This window comes from Lepisosteus platostomus, chromosome 13, assembly GCF_059453375.1.
Source record: "Lepisosteus platostomus isolate fLepPlt1 chromosome 13, fLepPlt1.hap1, whole genome shotgun sequence".
Classification (NCBI taxonomy): Eukaryota; Metazoa; Chordata; class Actinopteri; order Semionotiformes; family Lepisosteidae; genus Lepisosteus; species Lepisosteus platostomus.
In genome coordinates this window covers 4858692-4880168 of record NC_142623.1, presented here as the reverse complement: position 1 = coordinate 4880168, position 21477 = coordinate 4858692, and the positions used below count along the sequence as shown (strand labels likewise).

Here is a 21477-nt window from a genome sequence, read left to right as displayed (position 1 = left end):
TGGTTTGCTACCCCTGGAAAGGGCGAAGCGCCGCTGTATCTCGTGTGTCCCCGCTTTACCACGCACCGAGAAGAGCAGGAAGCGCCGAAGAGCCCATCGCGTCTGCACAAGTGGGAGAGGACTGCGGTTTAACAGCTCATCCCACAAGGCAAGGCGAACTCGCTCGGTGGCTACACCTGTCTGTGAACCTGATCGAGGACTTCATACGGTACAAAATCCAGACAAATGGGAGACTGACTTTTAAGGTCGTCGTCTTTAAAGTTCAGGAGAATTAATTACCCTCAAATGTTTCCTCTTTATAATTATACGGTTTTCCTCCATCAATGCACATTAATGCACGTAGTTGGACAGCCTTTTTGTTTAAAAACAAATATTGGATTCACTATCGGTTCTTTGATGCAAAAAACTTTAATGGCATATAGACACTTGTCAAACGACATCGCACTCTTAATTAATACTTAATTACTAAAATACTCTTTTCAAGAAACGCCCTGAGATTTTAATGACCACAGAGAGTCAGGACCCCCGTCTTACATCTCATCCGAAGGACGGCACCTTCTTACTGAATAGTGTCTCCGTCATTATACGGGGGCATTAGGACTCAGAAGTTCAAGACTGAACATTTTTAGTGCATAAAAGCCGACATATTTTCCATTCGTATTTAATTGGCGTAATGGCTTTACCCAACAGAAGGGGGAGAAATATATCCTTTAGATTTTTGAGCTGCTGAGTTATATGTTCTGTAAGCTGAATTATAAAAATCTTTTTAAACTTTCCATCACGAGACCTGAAAGAGGGCAGAAATATATACATGTACTTGAGCAGATGATTAGACTGAATAAGGAAGCAAAACGAAAACAGAGAGGTCCACTTTTCGAATTTGGCACACCCCCCTACCAAAGTCTTTTATGAGTCTTCACATTTGTTACATTTAAGAAAAGCTCTAGGGGACAGACTGTAATAGCATATGGTCTGTAAAAGGAGATAATAGTGAGTATGAAGTAAAAAATGAAACAACTGTAGAAAGTTCAGTGACGGTGAGAAACCTGGTAGGGTTTGACATAAGCTTAGTTTTATTGCCATGAATTACAGTGCTTATTCTGCAGTATCAGCTTCTGTACTTCCAGAGCACTGAGGGTGGTGGAGTTCATTTGCTTATCAGAGGTCTCTAGAGTGTAGAGCTGGCAGTGGAGAGCAGCAGAGAAGAAAAATGTTCTCAGATAGCACCTGGACTCCCCCCACACCATCCCATCCACACACAGTCTGTGACCTAGCTGGTGCCTGGCTCCTCCGTCCAGCTGGTGTTGGTGTGTGTGCCAGTCAGTGTGCTATTCACTGTGCTAGGAGGTGTGTTGTGTTTTGCACTATTCTGAATATCAGAACTTCATGGAGTGAGGTGACGTGGCATGTCCCACTACAGCTGAGTGAGCTGTGGGAGCAACGCTTTAGAAATGAGTCTTCCAGGAAAAAAAATACGTCATCTTCCTGTAACGCCTGTAAAGGGAAGATTATGAAAGATACCGTTGAAGTGGCTAGGAAATTCATGGCACTTTGACAAACCCCAACATTTTGGGACAGTAAAGGAACAGGTAATAGGTTTATTCCATGCCGAAAAGAGCAGAAAGAAAGATATTGGTCTTTTAGCCTTCTTCAGGTGTAAGCTGAAAAGAGAAGAAAGCTTACACCCGAAGAAGCCTCTACAGCTAAAATGTTGTGTTTTCTTTCTTCTCTTTTCAGCAGGGAATAAACCTATTACTTGTTCCTTTGCAGCCTACGCATGCTGATGCAGCTACCCACCTGAACTTTTTTGGGACAGTGCTGCTGAACTGTGAAAGAGTGCAAGGCATTCTGTCAGCAGGACTGCTGGAGAATCGGTTTGGTTATGATCCAAGAAAGGTAAATTGTGATTATCCGAGTCATGCTGTCAAGTTATATGTTAGGTAAATTGATTTTATGGGGTCCTGCAAAAGCTTAGTGAGCTAGCTATTAGTGATCACGTAAAAATAAAGTTTCAAACAAGAGAAGGTCATGTAGAAAATCTATTTTTTGTAACTAAGTGACCTAAAGGATCTCATCCATTCATTTCTTGAAGGAGACCGGGTATTCGCATCCAAGACTGTGACTGAGCAATTTGTTCCATACTCTCACAACTCTCTAGGAGCAAAGAAGTGCCTCCTGTTCTCAGTTTTAAAGTGCATATCCCTGTAGTTTCCACTTTTGTCCTCTGAGTTTTCTATATTTGTATAAGGTGCACTCATTGTCTTTTCTGTTCAAGACTAAAAGGTTCCGATTTTTCTGCATGTCGGTGTAGAACAATGCTTTAGCCCAGGAATGTATCTGTTGAATGTATCACATGAAAAAGAAGAGTATAATGATAGGCTTGTGCTTGCTGCCTTCACATTGGCATGTTCTTGATGTTACAAGATGTTTCAAATAAAAGACCATTTAGCACATCCATATCTTTTGAGGGATCCTCGGGCATCAACACTTTTGACCAAAGTAGCTGATCACTTCATTTCTTATAAATGTAATTTTGTCATTTCACTGAAGAAAGGAGAAGCTATGTGGCAGGCTGTTGTCTGAGTCATTACCACACACTTATTCTGTAAAAAGAAAAAGAAATAGAAACAAAAGTTACATGTAGCTTCCTTAAATGTATTGATGGCTTTTGAGCACTTTTATTTCTGGACTTCCGTGTAAGTGCTCTAGCTAACAAACCCACGTAGAGTGCCTGTATTTACCTACAGTATATTTAGTGGCTTCTTATCTTCTACATAACCTATACTTTACGTGTTGTGTTTGACACAGGCTGGTTCGGCCTGAGAGAGGTCCTGCCAGCTGTGGTTGTGTTTGACACAGCCTGGTTCGGAACCGAGAGAGGTCCTGCCAGCTGTGGTTGTGTTTGACACAGGCTGGTTCGGCCCGAGAGAGGTCCTGCCAGCTGTGGTTGTGTGTGACACAGGCTGGTTCGGCCCGAGAGAGGTCCTGCCAGCTGTGGTTGTGTTTGACACAGGCTGGTCCGGTGTGAGAGAGGTCCTGCCAGTTGTGGTTGTGTGTGACACAGGCTGGTTCGGAACCGAGAGAGGTCCTGCCAGCTGTGGTTGTGTTTGACACAGGCTGGTTCGGCCCGAGAGAGGTCCTGCCAGCTGTGGTTGTGTGTGACACAGGCTGGTTCGGCCCGAGAGAGGTCCTGCCAGTTGTGGTTGTGTGTGACACAGGCTGGTTCGGCCCGAGAGAGGTCCTGCCAGTTGTGGTTGTGTGTGACACAGGCTGGTTCGGCCCGAGAGAGGTCCTGCCAGTTGTGGTTGTGTGTGACACAGGCTGGTTCTGCCTGAGAGAGGTCCTGCCAGCTGTGGTTGTGTTTGACACAGGCTGGTTCGGCCCGAGAGAGGTCCTGCCAGTTGTGGTTGTGTTTGACACAGGCTGGTTTGACGTGAGAGTGGTGGAGGCTGCTGCCAGAGAAATGGTGTGACTAGTGTGGCCAGCTACAGGGTTGCAGAGGTTCAAGAAAAAGCAGAACTGTGTGCACGTGCTGCACGATAGAGGTTCAAACAAAAGTTTATTTGCAATTGGAGGAGCTGTAGCCAGTGGGCATCACGGAGGTGCATGAATATGGCTGGAATGGGGCCCAATGGCTCTGAGGGAAGGGTTTTCTGAAGAACACAACCTGTTGAGATGCAGTACAGCTATGCAGAGCCATGTGCTGAGCGCAGGCATGGGAGGGTGTTGTGAGCTGGGGAGAGTCCGTGCAGTCTTCCCCTGAAGGGGAACAATGGCTGAGATCTACGAGCCTGGCAGAAGCAGGAAAGACAGACCACGGCAAGGGGATACGCTGGCAGGGACCAGCAGTGCGGAAAGCATCCCCACGAGGTCTGTCAGCCTGCAGCAGGGCTTGTATCCTGTGTGGCCTCTGAAACAGGAGGTGTGGGCTTGGAATGAAAGTGTGAATGGTGGTTGCCGAGCTGGGAGGGCCACCCACAAGGATAAAAGTGAGAAAACCAGAGAGCAGGAGCTGGAGGCTGTTTTCCCTTTGCTCTGTGGAGAGAACTGATTGTCCAGCTCCCATCTCTGCCATTGTAAGATTGGAGAAACCAGAGCAGCATGACACAGCTAGGAGGGCTCCCAGCTCTGTGGAAGAGGAGTGAGAGGGGCAGATTGTCCAGCTCTAGGTTTCCCGTCAGCTCTAGACTGAAGTCTGCTGTGTCTCCTCTGCAAGGAAAGAGAAGCACCTTAGATCTGAGACTGCTGAGACTGCATCTGGTAGATCTGAGACTGCTTCAGACTGCCATAGTTATGTAACATGAATGATGGAAAAAAAGAGGTTTGTAGCTCATTTTTGTGACTATGTGGTTTAGATAAGATAAAGACAGTAGAAAAAAAAAGGATTTAGAGTGTAGAAATCAAGTACAGTGTGAAAATAATGCACAGATTGGCCCATAACCAGTGCACCTGGTGAACAGGGGCTGTCTGTTAAACATATTTACTTTGTTTCACTCCTCTTTTTTTCTGCCACGAACAACCTGAACTAGCTGTCGTTGTTCCTTATGCCTCAGCTCCTTCAATCATTGGTACCCTGTCACAGGCAGGAACTCCCAACCATTGCTCAAGTTCAACACACACCTGCCCTTTGAATAAACCTTCTAGGGAAAAATCATTTCCACTCTTTGCAGTTAACAAGCAGAAGGTTGTGGAGGCTTCGCTGGAAATTCACAACTCTCTGGAGTGTGCCTGGGCAGCACCTTACAGAGGATTCCTCTGGGTAACCATGTCCTACTGTAGCACAGCCAACTGATCCGACACACGAGTTGAGAGCTTCCAGTCATTGTGGACAAATGGCACTACCTGGTTACCATGGTAACCTGGCCTGTAATCCTTCATCTGGAAGCAGAAGAAGAGCCCATCTTATACCTAGACTTGAGGAGAAACTACAGCAGCATTTTCATAACAGGGTCTCAAATTGTTTTGGACTATTTTTGCAGAAGTGATATAAAACCTCAAGTTAACTTGAGGCGAAGAGTGAGAAAAAGCACTTCTACAGAAAAAGAAAGAAAGAAAAAGCTGCAAGAAAAAAAAACTGCGAATGGTCAACAGGCGACCACAGATTGGCCTGACTGAGAGAAATGAACAATTCTGGCTGTATGTCACACCAAAAGTGGGGCAGTCTCCACAGAGCGAACTGAGCAAACACCAGTTTGAAAAAAACGACAAATAAACTTAGTACGCAAAAACCTATATTGTTCCCTGGTCCCAGACAGTGTAGATTTTTCTTGAAAAAATAGTTTAATTTTATTTGTATTCTAAAGTGCAGTGCATGTTCCTGCCGTTGAATTTAACAATTGGCCTTGAGGTCTTGCTATGAAAAGGTGTGGAAACTCCTCACCTTCCCAGCAGCTAGCAGCAGTCATTTGTCACATTGCTATCCGATTCCAAGTGAGTGCTTTAGTGCGACACGTACTGTACCAGTCAGAGCAGAGGCAGTTGAACACTCACGAAGAGCACACACAAGATGGCGAGCCACACAGGGAATCAAGCTTTAGAAAACATAAGAGGACGTAGAGAAGTTAAGAGGGGCCATAATACATAAGATGGAAAGCTCCCCCACACACCTTCACCATTTTTTATTTTCTGGGGAGCCCAGAGAGTCCACAGGGAATCCCAAACCCCCTGGGTGAACACATTTTTGTTTTCAAACAAAAAGTATGAGTCCTTGAACAAAAACGAATTTGTCCCATTCTGAAAACTGAAAGAGTGGGATCAGTCAATTAAAAGAAAGGCAGAAGGTGCCACAGCCCACATAAACTGGACTGCGCCAGCACTGCCAAAAACAAAGCTATGGGTGATGGGAGATTCAAGATTCAAGACTTTTAATTTGCCATATACAGCAAGTCTATTGGAATGCTTCCTCATTCAGCTGTACCCAGTAACAGCAGAAAAAAGAGGGTGAAAAATTGGGAAGAAACTGTTTTTGAATCTATCGGTCAGCCTTCTGATACTGCGAAACCTCCTACCAGAACCCAGGGGTGAAAACAGATTGTGGCCAGGGTGAATCGGGTCCCAAAGTATGGGGGGGGGGGGGGGGGACGCGCGCCCAAGTTTTAAATATTCTCGAGAAACCCACACCCTCGAGATCTGTAAAGCTTTCCTTCATCTGTCTCCAAAAACAGACAGATTCCTCTTGATAAGTCTTGGAAGAGAACTGAACTGGTCATGAAGTGTCACAGTCAGTCACCGACAGGCCACTTTTTCCCACGGACGTGTTGAAAGCAGTCCAGCCTCTGGGTCTAAGAAATAAACCACAGATCAAGCGGTTCCTGAGTGACGTCATACTCTTCCTCAAAAAAGACACTGCTAACTTGACCTCTTCAGAAGGCACTTCCTATCCGATGGCCGGAGTGTGAACTCCTACACCACCTGTTTCTTTAGCAGCAGTGGACCATTTACATCACAACAAGCTGACTGGCTTTCTTAAAGATCATATTACCTAACCAGGCCCCAATTCGACATTACTTTGTATATATTCCCAAACAGGAACTCACTGAATAGGTTGGCTATTGGTAATACAAGTAGTTCAGGTGGGGAGCTGCGTCAGCATGCGTAAGCTGCAAAGGAACAATAGGTGTATTCCTGAAAAGAGAAAAGAGCTCACACCTGAAGAAGGCTCCACGGCAGAAACGTTGTTTTCTTTCCTCTTTAGAGCAGGGAAAAAACCTAGTTCTTGTTCCTTTGTAGCCTACGCGTGCTGACGCATCTACCCACATGAAACATTTTTCCAATATTTATATTTCCTGGAGCCGACCGCGTAAATTGCGAGTCCAGGGTACGGAGTATATTATATGAGTATATTTTATAAAATGATTCGAGGGAGGACTTGCGTCAGCCGGAAGTTGAGTCCACTCTGAAAGACAGAAAGACCAGCGCAGTAGCGTAGCAACGCTGTGGGGTTTCTTTTTTTTTTACTACACAAACATAGATACAAAAAAAAACAACAAAAGAAAAACGACATGTAGATGAACAGAGCGAAGAAAAAGCAAAAGATTGTCAGCCTAGGACTTTCACAGCAACGTCTAAACCCAAGACATCGTAAGAAAAAGGCAGTTCAAACCATTTGATTTAAAAATATTTTAAAATTGCGCAACGTGCCAGATTTATTGATTTCTTTGGAAAGGGCATTCTGCAACCCAACAGTAGGTCTTTTGGACATACGCAAGCCATTCCTCTGTAGACCAAACAGCACGTCTTAATGTAATTAGACAAATACGCAGTAATGTAATTTGAAATCAGCAATCAGAAGACTTGAGGTTAAAGGTAAGATGTTAAAATCAAGAAACTCAACGGGAGACAAATGCATGTATATCCCTAAGGCCACAATAATATGTGGGATATTCAGAGACACTTAATGATCCTATTTGTCCCATGCAGGAGGTTCAGAAAGCTTTCTTCTGTCTCAGTAGTTGTACTGACACCTGCTGGACAAACACGAGCTAATTTAGTGCCCTGTGATGAAAATCGTCTACCTTCTTTTCAGCATTTTCCTTTATAGTAGGGTGAGTAAAATACAAAAAAAGATTAACAATGACTTACTTTAACTACCCTGTGCGATGTATCGATCCTTTAAATAGCAACTCCCATCCGCTGCTGTGAGACTCACCCTCTTCCAGAAACTACGACCCCCAGAATCCTCAGCGTTAAAGGAACTGTGGAGGGGGAAGTCGCCCTCGTTCCCAGCATTCCGCGGGCGAGTGTGAATGCTGAAGTATGAGGCAAGATGGCAGCGAACCCGAGCGCAAACAAACCCGTCTTTGATTGTCCGACGTGGTAAGACGCATGACAATGGGATGAAAAATAAGCACAGATTGTTTTAAGTTGAGGGAGAAAATGGGTGGGTTTGTAGCGTTTGAGGAAGATACTGCGTAATAATCACTGGTCTCCACCCGAATTTTGTCGGGAAGGTCTTAAGGCTTGTGCTCTGCACACACCAGGGCAGGAGCTGTAGTGTGATTAGATTAATCTTTATACAGTGTGCTAATGCATCCTTTAGAAGAGTGTTTCGTCTTTCGGATTACATTATCTAGATCCCCTAGAGTTTTGAGATGGGATCCTTTATTTTAACAACACACGGTCTTCTCCACCCCCCTGTTCTCCCGGTGTGTTCTTGGGTGGGCGTGATATCTAATCGCGGGTGAGGATGCAACTGTTAAAAAAAAAAGTTTCAACTTCGAAAAACTGGCACAGAAAAAAAGCATCTTTTATACGACGGTGGCTTGTTTTTCGTGTATCCTATAAAATCGCGATGGTTGATCGCCTTTAACTCGCAATATAGAGGCTCGATCGTTAGAAACGGCTGCTGGTAGATCCTCGATCTGCTTCTCGCGGGCCTCTTGGTAAATTTTTGCTTTATTTTTTGTGTACGAGAATCCGTAATGTTGTAAAGCTAATGCAGTATAATTAAAGTCTAACATTAAGTTTGCTTTCCAATGTTTTAATGTATACCTTTTCGGTTCGGTGCATCATTAACAAGTGTGCCTCATTTGTGATTACTGCAAGATTCGGTTTATCCTTTAAGATGGATCATGTTTCAGGAGGAAATAACATTTTCTGCAGTTTGCAATGCAGATTTTCGGTTCCATTTACATCCTCCGATTGTTTCCTAATATGATATGGAACAATATGCATCTTGTATTTCCATCTTGTATTTTTTAAATGATTGTGTATGGTCAGCCTTTCATAAGTGTGGAACATCCCCTTCAGTCCCAGAATGTTTCTGGTTGCAGTTCTCTGCACTGATTCCAGAGCAGCAATATCTTTTCCGTAACGTGGTGACCAACACTGTACACAGCGCTCTTAATAAAGTGTAGGATTCAGTGCTTATTACTGTTCATCCTCAAAGCCTGTTTTTCTTTCAGTGCTTCCCCACATTGCCTAAAAGATGTTAATGATGCATCAACATGCACACCCAGGTCTTTTTTTTTTAAGCAGTCTCTTCAGTCTCATTCTTACTTCTCTGCAAGCAAAACCCAACCCTTGCCATTTTGTTAGTAATGAAAATTACTTCCATTTTTCGTTTTGGTCGTTCACGTGCAAAGCCCTGCAAATGTCATATTAGTGCGCAGCAAAGTACTGCCCCAATAGTTAATGCTTTTCACCGCGTCCTCTCCCTGGTGTGTTGAGCTGTTTAAATCGGTTGGTCAAGAGATGTTCCCTGTGTTTTGCTCTCAGGGCAGGAAAGCCACCCCCTGGACTGCATCTGGATGTCGTAAAGGGAGACAAGCTTGTAGAGGTAAGAGCTGTCCATGTATAGGAGGTAAGGGCCCAGTTACTAAACCCTGCCATCTGCTCCTTAGTCTTAGTATCCTGAGTGAAGCATGCTATTAACTTCAAGTGGGAGGTTATTAATGCTTTTTTTCCAGTGGACACATGAGAGCAGCCAGAGTTTTACTAAACAAAGTGAAAGACTCCTACTGCCCTAAATCCCTTTCATCTAGAAACCTGCCTTTCTGAACTACATTCAGTGAGGCACTACTAACCACTCATTTTGTGCATGCTTTGATTGGGGAAGGAGAAAGTGCATGTCATATTGCAAATCCTTAAAGGCTATCCTAGGGGCTAACTTGGAACAAACAGTGAAACACAAGCTGGATGGGAGATATTCAGACTATGGAGTTGTGCTGTTAAAACAGGACAGGAAGCACATTGTGACTCTTCTTGTCAAAGTCAGTTACTTCTTTGAAGAAAAAGCTGGATGAGACACTGATCTATTAACGACGGACCTTAGTGAGCAAGAATGATCTCCTTTTTCTTGCAAATGTCCTTTTGTAGCGTGAAACGAGACTATAGTAAGTGCCAGCTGGAAGTAGGGCTTGTTTTATCTGTCATGTGTGAATATCATGTGGGCAGGTAGATTTTACTATTCCACATTCACTATATAGTAGGCCTGTTTTATTCAGCGTGTTGGATTTAAAGAGCACCTGATACTAGCCGGGCTGTCTGCACCCCAGTGTCTTCTGTGTCTGGGCCGTGCTTTGTGATTGCCAGGTTCCAAAGGTGCAAGACAAAAAGCAGCCCTGAGATTTAAGCTCCGAGTGCAGAGAAACACTCTGTGTTATAACTCAGAGGCACATGCCACAGAACCTCATCTGCCCAGTATGGCATGCTTGCACCGCTGATTGTGTGTACAGGTGTGCCTGGTGTTTTTGTTGTGGTTTAAAAATGGTTGAAACCTCTTGCTTTTCACCTCTGGCTGGGTGATCTGCAGCGTGTCAGTGTGTGGTCCACTTGCAATAGTTCCGATGTAAAGGAAAGTGTGTGACTCAGTATTCTGTTGAAGACCGTGTGATGTACTGTTACATTACCGTTGGTTAATTGCAAGTGGTTTGTTTTTCGGCATGTTTGTGCTGTGCTAATTTACATATATCATTATAGGTCCCTTTGTTGCCCATTCTTTTTATCAGCAGTGTTTTCTGTCAATATAGAGCAAGATGGGTGCGCATTACAAACATTGTGTACAACACAGTGTTGGTAATGCCATACTGTATGCATTAAAGAGATGTAACTAAAAAATCTGAATGTATTATGAGGGTATACATCTATTCCAATTTGCAGTAAATAGTACCATGTCAGTCAAGCAGTTAATGCTTGCTTATCTTGCAAAGCTTGACCAAAAGAAACAACCTGATAACAGCACTTTGCTGTCCTTGGAAAAGCCCCACCCATCTTTGTTGCTGACCTCTCTATGGGAAACACATTTTCTATTGCTGTCAATGCTTTCTGAAGAGCACCACTCAGTTAAATGCACTAGCAACAGGTTGCACAGAACAAGTTTATTTGTATGTTGGGCTATAGTGGCCCTAGATTAAAAAAAGAGATACTGCTTTCTCCTTGAATCTTGTTTTCTTAAACAAGACTTTCTTTCTACCTGTGAGTTAGATTTGCACTAAGAGATGGGTGGAGTAAAAAAAATTGGAATCCCAGTAGAAGATGGGGAAATGGAAAGCAAAAAACTGTTTTTTTTTATTGTAAAAGAGAGGTGGCCAGCTCTCCCCATGGGTGCTGCTTTCTGTGTTTGTGCAGAAGCTGATCATCGATGAGAAGAAGTATTACCTGTTCGGGAGGAACCCCGACATTTGCGACTTCACAATAGATCACCAGTCGTGCTCCCGGGTGCACGCTGCGCTGGTCTATCACAAGCACCTCAAGAGAGTCTTCCTCATTGACCTCAACAGCAGTGAGTATATTGTCGGCAGTGCAGATATTTTAAAGGCCGTGTTCCAGGATATAGAGTGCAGAATAGTCCTGCACTCTCAGGACACATACTAAATACCTAAATACGCTAAACACCTCCTATCCTTGTGTTACTTTCGCACAATCTGTAAATGGTATTGTAAATTGCCACTGTGTAATTTATTGTATCCTGATGTTAATCTAATTCCTCTAAATCCCTGTCCTTCTACTCTTCTATCCCTCTCAATGAGCTCGCAGACAAAGCATTTCATTGCCGACAACACCGCTGCATGCTGTACTGTTCATGCATTGATAAATAAACCTCGACTGATTGGTTGATTGATCCGTACTCGGTATCCAGTCAGAATTGAGTATCTTTTCTCTGTGGCGTCGGCACACAGAAAGCAGCTCGCCTCATGGTCTCAGCGAGTCGGTTACCTGCTCTGCTGTTGTCTTCCTCAGCGCATGGCACCTTTCTGGGACACATTCGCCTGGAGCCCCACAAGCCCCAGCAGGTGCCTATCGACTCCACCGTGTCCTTCGGGGCCTCCACGCGCGTCTACACCCTGCGGGAGAAGCCGCAGACCCAGCCCAGCGCCGCGGCAGGAGACAGCAAGACCGGGGAGGACGAGGAGCTGAAGGGCCTGCTGGGGCTGCCGGAGGAGGAGACTGAGTTAGAGGTCAGGGGCCGGAGTGCGGCGTGTGCGTTTTGTCCCAGCGCTCCCGTGTTTAATCGAGCGTACATGCTGGTGCTTTAAGACTCTTTTCAGTGGTAATGTTCACTGTAAAGGCAGTGTCCTGTGGTTTTATTTTATGCACGCAGTGTCACCACCCTCTTTTCTGAGTGGCCACAGGGATTGTGCAGTAGTACGGCAACAGCTGCACCTTTTAATGTTTTGGATGGGCTAATGCAGTAGGATTCCACTGTGCATCTTTTTAAGAGGTGCTCACTTTGTGGTGGTGAGCCCATGTGTTCTTGTCTTGGAATCCCTGTCGGTGTTTCAGAACTGAGCCAGGCTTGGAGCAGTCTTCAGGTGAAGGGTTCTGTTTTTTCATAAAGCTCAGACGCAGCAGTCAGATTGCTTATGAGTTGTGTTCGATAATGGCATATTAGACCTGCTTTAGGGAGATTTCGGTTGGCTTGGCTTCAAGCTCTTCCTTTCCAATGGAGTACTGTTGATCCATCCCAGTTTTAACCCCATTTTGTCCTGTCAAGCATACCACTTTTAATCTCCTCCCGTGACTCTTGATACACCCCAAATACTTCTCCTGGCGTGCAGCCCCTCTATTTAGTGGGGTAGACAAGCACGGATTCATCCTACAGGATCATTCACTCTACTAATGATTAGCAGATAACAGTAAAGATTTTAAATCAGAATTTTGCATATGCATAGAATAATTTTTCTTCCGTGATTGTTAAATACTGCTAATGCTGATGGCTCTGGAAACAGTATTTCTTTTTTACTCAGGCAAGTCAGCCATGTATCTGACATTAACATCCGGTGTTTTCTTAGATGACATTTGCTGTTTGTTCAGCCCTCTTTCTCACTGCATAGATTTCTAGATATGAAGTTGGCCACTTTGTTCTTCAGACTGGTTTGTTTGTAAAAGAGAGAAATGGTGAATGAGTGAAATTAGAGTCCATCAAGATAGCTGTAGGAAGCCTGTTCCCCTAGCCTGTGATTGTGCCTACAGAGAGGGCATCACGTACACTAATGGGGTCACCTTTAAATTACTGAGTCATGTACCCTCTTCAGTGTGCTGTCATCCATGAAGAGAATTTCCCCTAGTTCCCTTTATTAGTGTACAAAGTTAGGAGCTGTTAGAACATCCAGATATAAAGTGCAGTTTGACTTCTGTGAAGTTAGATTATCTCCACTGCAAAGATACATTCTTGTCTGTAGACACACAGCGGTTAAGTTAAAACTCTGAAAAGGTCTTCATTCCTTCTTTCAACAGAACCTGACAGAGTTCAACACTGCGCACAACAAGAGGATCTCAACCCTGACCATAGAGGAGGGCAACCTGGACATTCAGAGACCCAAACGCAAGAGGAGAAGCTCCAGGGTGACATTCAGCGATGAGGAGGAGATCATCAACCCAGGTACAGAGTTCAGTCAGTGGAGTCGACACCTTTTCCCTCCAGTCTTTTCACACTGAGCGGCATTGTACAGCATCTTCCTTGATCTCCTCAGCATGTTTTGCATTCGTAGTGCTTTTTTGTGCTTTTTTTTCCAGTTGCTGTTGTCTCATGATCCACTTCTTTCCTTTGCATCTAAAAAATGACGCTGGAGCTTTAAACTAGATCATGTTCATTCTGTATCGGCAAAACTACAGAACATGTAGATCTTTGAAATGTCTGACTGAGCCTTTCTGAATTTTTTTCCCCTGATTTCGTAACACAGAGGATGTGGATCCCTCTGTAGGTCGCTTCAGAAACATGGTACAGACTGCTGTTGTTCCAATTAAGGTAAAGATGTTTTTATTTTGGCTATTGGTATCTTTACAGCATCCATTATTTAAGCAGCTGCAGCGTTCTAGTTCTTAACCAGCCGGCGTGATGAGGAGACTGTCAGTCTAATAACTTCCTCCAATCTGCGTGTGTAGATGCAGTATGCACATCCTTCAGTACAGAGGGTCTGCCTGAGGTTTTTTCAGTCAAGCACTATGGGTTGTTTTAAAGAAAGCCTGCAGGCTTGTAGATGAACACAGCCATTGGATGGTGAGCTATAAAGTGGAGAGTGACTTATTCCAGTGCATTGGGGAGACTGGCGTTAACACAGTGGGTTCTGGCACGGCGTTGACCTCTGTCTCCGTCGCTCTTGCAGAAGAAGAAAATGGAGGGCCACGGCACGTTGAGCCTGGAGAACACGACAGCCCGGCCAATGCTGAACTTTTCCTACAGCGGCGGGTTGTACGGAGACCTTCCCCCGACCAGCAACGACTTGGGCGCCCACACTCCTGGGTCCCACGGGGGGAGCACCATCCTGGGTGGGCTGCCCTTGCCCTTCCCTAACCCGGCCCCCGACGTGGACCTGACCCCCACGGCCACCCAGCCCCCCATCTCCCTGAACCCCGCCCCGGCCCCGGGCCCTTTCCCCTCCGAGGCCCACAACGAGCCCCGCAAGAAGAAGTATGCCAAGGAGGCCTGGCCTGGCAAGAAGCCCACCCCTTCGCTGCTCATTTAGGCCTCCGGGCGAACTGTGTGAGGGAGGGGCACCTCGCTGGGCGCGGCCGTGTCGGACAGCCGCAGTGGGCGCCCGGTTCCCACTGGCTGTGTGAACGCCAGCTGTTCTGCCGATGGGGAGACAGCTACTTTCCTTCATTTTCTACCAGCTGCCTCGCCGCTCATGATGGACTCTTCAAACCACACACTCTCTTCTCTCTGTATTTGTTTTTATTTTGTGCTCAAAATGGCTCACAATAAAAAGACATCTCATGGGTTTTTTTCCCCGCACGTACAGGAATTCTGAAAGCTCAGTTCACAGCACCTACACAAGGGCGAGGTGCCTGTTGAGGTTCTCAAGCACCGGGGTGGGGGGTGCGTAGAAATTTGCCGCGCTATCAGTAAATTCCTTGCAGCTGAGATCACAGTGGGTAGCTCTCATTGACCCCATCGGTGATGCAAGAGAGGGTGGCTTTCTGGGTTTTTTTAACATGAGGACGTGACACGTCCCCTGAGAGTCCAAAAGCACTGATTTCATTGACCAAACACCTTGGCTTTGTTGTGTCTCCGCTAATCTATCACTGAAAAGACAAGGGTTCTCCCCCTTTCTCCAAATAACCAGTTTAACCAATCTTCCTTCTGTCTTTGCAAGTGCGTCTCTAAATGCAGTTGATTGTCCTGTGTAGTATCGAGCCTTCCACTGTGTAGGCTTTATACTAAAGGAATCGGGTTTCTTAGCTTTGGCAAAATGTGCCTGCTTTTTTCCCATTGTTACTGTACTTCGGGCTGTTCTGAATAGCGTCAGGATATCGTGCCTCCTTGCCTTTTAGTCAGACTTGACATTGAATGTTTTGCAGGGCACATTATTTGTACATGTTTGATGTGGTGGAGATGGCTGCAGTCGGTGACACCTGACACTCATTTGTACCCAAATGGTTATACTCCAGCAGTGTGACTTGACTGTATTCAACTTCCATCAATGAAAGCTAGACATATTTTTATACTCTTAATGTGAAGTTGAAGGTCAGGGATAGGTTTTGTCATTCAGTTTTTCTGAAGTCATACATTGTTCAAATTGTAGAAATTATTTCAGGAGCGTAGAGGGTATCTTCATATTCGCAGAGCGAAGAACAGCTCTGTTAGTAAGGCATGTTGTGTTTTTATAACTTGGATCATCATCATCTTTTATGGCTCTAGATAAAGCCTATGTAGACTGTAACGTCCCCACTTGACCATGCGTTTTGCATAGTTAATCCTCTTTGTGGAGCCAGTAAAACTAGCAGACACGCAAATTGAGATGTTGACTATCTTGGGTCCTTTGATATTTTGTGTCTGACATTGTGCTTTTGTTGATTCTAGATATCGAAATATTTACAGTATGCTGTACTAAAAATGTTATTTCAAGAATTCAGACCTTCTTGGAAAGTTCAAAATCCAGTTAGAAAATAAAATAACCATGCTCACAGATGTGCTGAACCCAATCATGATATACTGCATAAATTGTGAAAGTTCTGATTTGATTTCTAATATCGCTTTGTGCTTTTGACTTTTTTTCCTTTGATGCACAGGTCAAGCTTCCAGGACAGTTATAGTGTCCAGGACAGTGATCCATATCGCTTGCATGTAAGATCAAAGGGCATTACGTTGAATTTGGTGAAATGAAGTCCACAAAGATTTTATGTCACACACATGTTTAGTTTTTTTGCTTGTGTGTTATAAACCTTTTGAATAGATTGGGTCATGCTTTCTCTTGTTTCTCTTATGTTGCTGTCTGGTTCTTGCCAAATCGATTCGGTGTTCAGTAAAATAATTAAACAGTACCCAAGCACCCTCATCTCTTACTTCTGAGAAGTGCATTTTACATTTCCAAAAGCACGGCCTTTCAGTTTAGTACTAGCTAGTGCTTCTGTGAACCACTAGGCTTGATTTTCAGAACTGTGAAAGGGCAGATAGCTTTGGAAAAGGTTATGAAGCTGCCTCTTCAAAGCCCAGTGCCGGTAACCAGCACCACAGTGACAGACTAGTTAATAGTTACCCGAGTGGCTATTTTATATGCAGTACTACAGTACAGTTCTACATCTTTAATCGTTCCTCAGTAAATTGTTACCTTGCTAGTTCATCTGGGACTAGTTCTGTATTTGCCTCTGTTTCCAGTTGTACAGCATTAGCTAAGCTATTGTTTTTCAGTTTAATACATTTGTGCATCAGCAGACTGCTCTTGCTTTGCTATTTTTTTTGTTTTAGGTAGTATCCTCTGTTTTACAGCCCATTGTTAAAAATCTGCGTTTGTGCGAGTTGCCATGTTGTGTGGATCGAGTTAAAAGCTGCTGTACAGTGGGGTTTGTGCAGTTTTCCTGTTTGATTTTCTTTGCGTTTTTAGTTTTAGGTGCTTTGTATTGAGTAGCTTGCGGCAGCCTGCTTATTGAAGTACAACTGAAAGGGGCAAGGAGGCAGAAAGGCGAAGATGATGCAATTGTTTTCCTGAACGAGAGTGTTTGGAGAAGTAAGCTCTGTTGAACACCGGCTTCTGTTCCCCTGTCCTGACACAGGGAGCACAGAGAAGTGATGGCTAGGTCTGTGAAGAAGGTTCTAGCTCTATGGCTCAACCGGAAAGTGAGCTGGGTACAGCAGATGAGTAAATATTTTGGTGTTAAAGAATTTTGCTTTAATCCCTTGGTATCAGATTCCTAAATACATCAAATAATTTCAAAGGCTTAACTCTTAACTGTGCGGGACAATGGAACATTTTTTTTTACCTGTATGGATACCATATTTTAGCAGTTTGTAGGGGGTTATTGTTTTACTTTTGTTTTTACTTCCATTTTATATAATGCACAGAACTGAGGCCTGCAGCAGACCAGAGAGGCAGGCGATAACAGGAGCTGATCTTGGTGTTGCACACCCTGAAGCTTTGTTATACTTACGCTGGGGCTCCTTGTGATCACAACAGTCATTTTAATGCATCCCAAAGAAAACCTTTACGAGCCATTCTTGTAAATGTTTTGTAGATGTTATGTCACTTTTACCCTTGTGGTGACGGTGAAAACATGAACAAACAGCACGCAGAGTGGTATGCTGTTGTGGGAACAGGCGTAGCAAGATTTCGTTATTTAGATACCCAGGAATAGTTTCTTATTTGATTGTTAGAACAAGTCTGGGGACATGCAAATATGTTTCAGGTTTGTTTTCTGAAAATGCAAAACAGGAATACAGCAGAAGTTAAAAAACAAGTGTTGTGAAATGTTTTCTTTTCGGGATACTGATGCCCAGTGAAAATATTTCCCTGCTCTTTAGGTTAGCTTATACACGCACTGTAAAAAATCAGCTGTCGCGCTGCTTAGAATTGGTCTGTATGGCCTTGCACTTCTATTTCTGCTGTTTTAATAGTATTTTATAAAGATTGCAGGCTTCAGTTTCATTTTATGATTCAATGGTTTTTGCTGAGGTGTTTCTGGAAAGAGGGGGCTTTTATCCAGAAAAGGTGGTAAATCCCCACTTATTTTAGTGACTGATAAATAATCCTCAGTAACGCAATGTCCTGATTTGGCCACTAGAGGGTGCAGTATAAAAGGCAATTCTGGTCTTGAAGAGGCGCTGTCTAAATTTTCATTACGTCTGAAGCCTTAAGTGTTCTAGTTCACTAATATGTAGACCATTTTAACAGCTTTTCTGAGATTTTAAGAAGCTTGTGAATCCTATAAAACCTACCAAGCTCCTGTTGCAGGTATGGACAGCCCTAGTTTAGGCCAATCCCAGTTGTACATTATACTCCCAATTGGGTGAGATGGGGAAAAAAGAGCGTCTGAAGAAGTTTTGTAATTGTTTCTACTTCATAAATTTAATCTTCGAGAGCCCAAAGAATTGTCAAGTGTTTGTAAAGCAGGTCAGATGAAAATGTTTCAAGGTGCTGTTTGCATCCCAGAACACCTTTATGCCTTCAAAAGGACTGCGTTCTGCAAACTGTTGAAGAGGCTTTTATCCTTTTCATTGTAAGCTTACATTCTGTATCCTAAAAACAACCTGTCTAGGATATAATTAACACAAAGGCTGAAGGTTTAAATCTTACTTCCTGCAGGATCTTCTAGAACAAGAATGTGTCGGTACTCGTATGGGAATTTTGTTGAAACACTGCACTGGCACACTCAGTTGTAGTACGCCTTAACAAGAAGTGTTGTGAACGAGAGAATGCTAATTTGACCCGTCTTTCTCATTTGAATATTCGTAGCTCATTGATCTGACTGGTTAGTTTGTTCCAGACGCCTCCAACAACTTGTGTAAAGAAGTGTTTTCGGTTCCTAATGCTCTTATATTGTCTACGTGTCTCATCAGGCATTTCAGAAATGAGGTTGGTTTGGTCAGTCCTAAGAATTTTCTGTACCCTCTTAACCTCTTTGTTCAAAGATTAAAGAGTTTAACTACCTTTTACCTATGGTATGGTTGTGGTTGTGCATGCTTGAGGGGATTTAACTTTAATATTTGAACACAAGACCAACAACATTTTGAAATGTCTTTAAAAGGTTACATTGGATGCTGCCTAGCCTTTGGTCAATGAAATGAGCCCGTGTGCTTTGGGGAGGTGCACTGTAAATTTATACTGCTGTGAATAGGCTGAGTGATTTATACAAGCTTTGTACAGACAAGTGTACAGTTGTGTTATAGGCCTTTTTTAATACTTAGGACAATTCCAGCCTTTGACCAGTATGCTGTACTTTACTGTATATTAAACATAAGTTGAATTTTGTTACAAAAAACATGGCCTGCCTCTTCTATTACACAATAGAAATGTATTTCCAAATACCAGCTCCACTAGGAGATCTTGTTGGGTATCTTAGGTGTCATCTGCAGAGTTAAGAACAGTTTACTTCATAGAAAAAATAGTAAAAAAGGTTTTGTTTTAGTAGCAAATGGAAAAAAATACCTGTTGTCTGTTCTCAGGTATGCCCACTCCTACTGCACTCTGACCTATCTCCTGATATCGAGAGATTTCTGAACATGTTCTGTTGTGAGAGAGAGCTTTTTTTGGTATACCTGCCTTTTTAGTTTAAGCAGTGCGTAGTGCGTAGATGTTTAACTTCTCTGAAGTGGGTCTCTGTACTGAAACTCCAGACAGGAAGGTTAGGGTTGGACATGGGAGCTCTTACAGATCACGTAACAGAAGAGGCCGCTTGTACTATTATGGTACGTTTCATATTTTTTGGTTTTTAGAAAAGGTAATTACATCCCATTCAAATGTCACTGTACATGTGGCTCACGGTTCACAACAGTGATTTAAAAGTAGTGCTTCAGATACTTTGGCTGGAGACATGCACTTAAATGCGCACAACTGCATCACATTTTGAACGGGCAGCACAAGATGAAAATTAAAACTTTTTAAACTACAAAAAAAATGGATCATTTTTAATGCCGCAAAAATGTAATAGGAGATGACTACGTGTAAATTTCAAATTTTCATTAAAGTGAAAATGATTTTGTTCGCAAAGTCTCACTTTGGTAGGTTTTAATATTTCTGAAAGGGTAAATATGATGTAAAAATGGAACTTTGAGAAACTATTATACAGCCTCGTAGTCGCTACAGTAGAATGATGCCTCGTGTGGGTAGTAAATTAGCATAGTACAAACACTGCTTTATGATTTATTTAGAACGGAATTCCTGTTATACCTCAGAACAATATAATAGCAACGAAGAGTTTACTAATGCTGAACAAAGGAGTTTAACTGACCTTTAAAATCAGTTTTGAGCGGAAAACCGATCAGAGATGTGCGGCAGACTGTACCGCCCACAAAGACAGAATCCTACTTGTATCTCTTTCATTAAAAACAAAGTTCTTCAATATATACTGTATAAATAAATGCTTCCTTTTATCTCAAAAGACCTTTGATGGGAGCGGTTTTCCTAAAGTTTACTGCTTTTCTGATGAAATGACTTAAGGCTACACCTCAAAATCACATCATCCATGGGTTTGTTTTACAGGCTTTGCTCAAGACCATAATCTAATGAAGACCTTCAGATGAAATCAAATGTTTGTTCTGGCTGTTTTTCGTTTAGCATTCCACCTTCAATTGTGAAAATCGTTGGATTGTTAATGCAAAGCTGGCGTTTTTAACGTACAAATACTGTGCGATTGTTTCCACTAAAACGGAATCGTTAGACGTTGTGGAGAGTTTTCAAAAACAAGGTAAATGTGTCGAAAAGACGCGGTAAAAACTGTCAAGGGGCGGAAAATTAACAATCTATGGTGAATTCAGTCGCAATACCCAGGATCAGTGTTTAATATTGCTGAGCCAACGGTAGACGGATTTCTTACGGTTTTCTTACTGCTTTTCAGTTCAGAAGAGCTGCACCTTTGTCTTCAAGATCTTCGAACATCACAGGTGGTATAATTCCTGATCATTTTCATCCGTGTATGCGATTCCTCGGCGCTGCAGATTTAGGTGTTCTGGATTGAAACGAATTTCAGGGTGCAGCACTAATGAAATCAACACACTGGGGTTGGCCATAGTCTGAACTAAGTCATCGCTTTTTTTTGCGTAAAAGTAATAATATGCCCCAGCTGCTGATTGTTTAAATTGCGCTTTACAGTGAAGAAGAAAAAAGTGAATTGGGGGTTTTGAATTGAAATGCTGAACTCATACGTATCTACCCTTGTATGTAAAAAATCATAGCATACACATGAACAGAAGATTGCGGTCCTTGAACTGTTATGCCCTAGCACTTCAAAAACCCCAAAACGCGTAGGCGGTGTAAATGAGCGGAGTAACTGACTAGACAGGCGCTTGGGTATCGGACATACGGCAGCCAAGGCAACCCACCCCGTATTAGATCTTGCAAGTAAGTCAGCATTTTGAAATCCTGTGTTTCAACACGCTTTTAGATTCTTGACATTAATTAAATTAAAATGAAAACATTTAATTATGATTTGTTGACGGTATGCATTTGTGTGCACCCTCCATTGAAAGACGACAGGTCATGACGATATGCTTATTATTATTATTATTATTATTATTATTATTATTATTATTATTATTATTATTATTATTATTATTATTATTGGTGGCGGTGTTGTTATTAACGATTCAAATGGAGAGTTTCTTTA

The 21477-nt window shown here is 43.1% G+C and overlaps 1 protein-coding gene and 1 non-coding gene across 2 annotated transcripts; both read left to right on the top strand.

Moving 5' to 3' along the window:
• Positions 1-16: 16 nt before the first annotated feature.
• LOC148649699 (nuclear inhibitor of protein phosphatase 1-like) lies at positions 17-19134 on the top strand. The gene is made up of 8 exons (XM_088602736.1): positions 17-148; positions 7620-7815; positions 9217-9277; positions 11068-11221; positions 11680-11897; positions 13177-13321; positions 13623-13687; positions 14046-19134. Exons 2-8 carry the CDS (start codon positions 7766-7768, stop codon positions 14403-14405), a joined length of 1053 nt encoding a protein of 350 aa, XP_088458862.1. The 5' UTR covers positions 17-148; positions 7620-7765; the 3' UTR covers positions 14406-19134.
• Positions 9960-10120, top strand: LOC148649700 (small Cajal body-specific RNA 1). Its single transcript, XR_015926255.1, has one exon.
• Positions 19135-21477: the final 2343 nt, after the last annotated feature.

Excerpts from the sequence above, each read along its gene's own strand:
- LOC148649699 (XM_088602736.1), top strand. The coding sequence starts at position 7,766 with ATGGCAGCGAACCCGAGCGCAAACAAACCCGTCTTTGATTGTCCGACG. Across the intron at positions 13,322-13,622 it reads GGAGGAGATCATCAACCCAG|AGGATGTGGATCCCTCTGTA; the intron begins GTACAGAGTTCA and ends TTCGTAACACAG. Across the intron at positions 13,688-14,045 it reads CTGCTGTTGTTCCAATTAAG|AAGAAGAAAATGGAGGGCCA; the intron begins GTAAAGATGTTT and ends TCGCTCTTGCAG.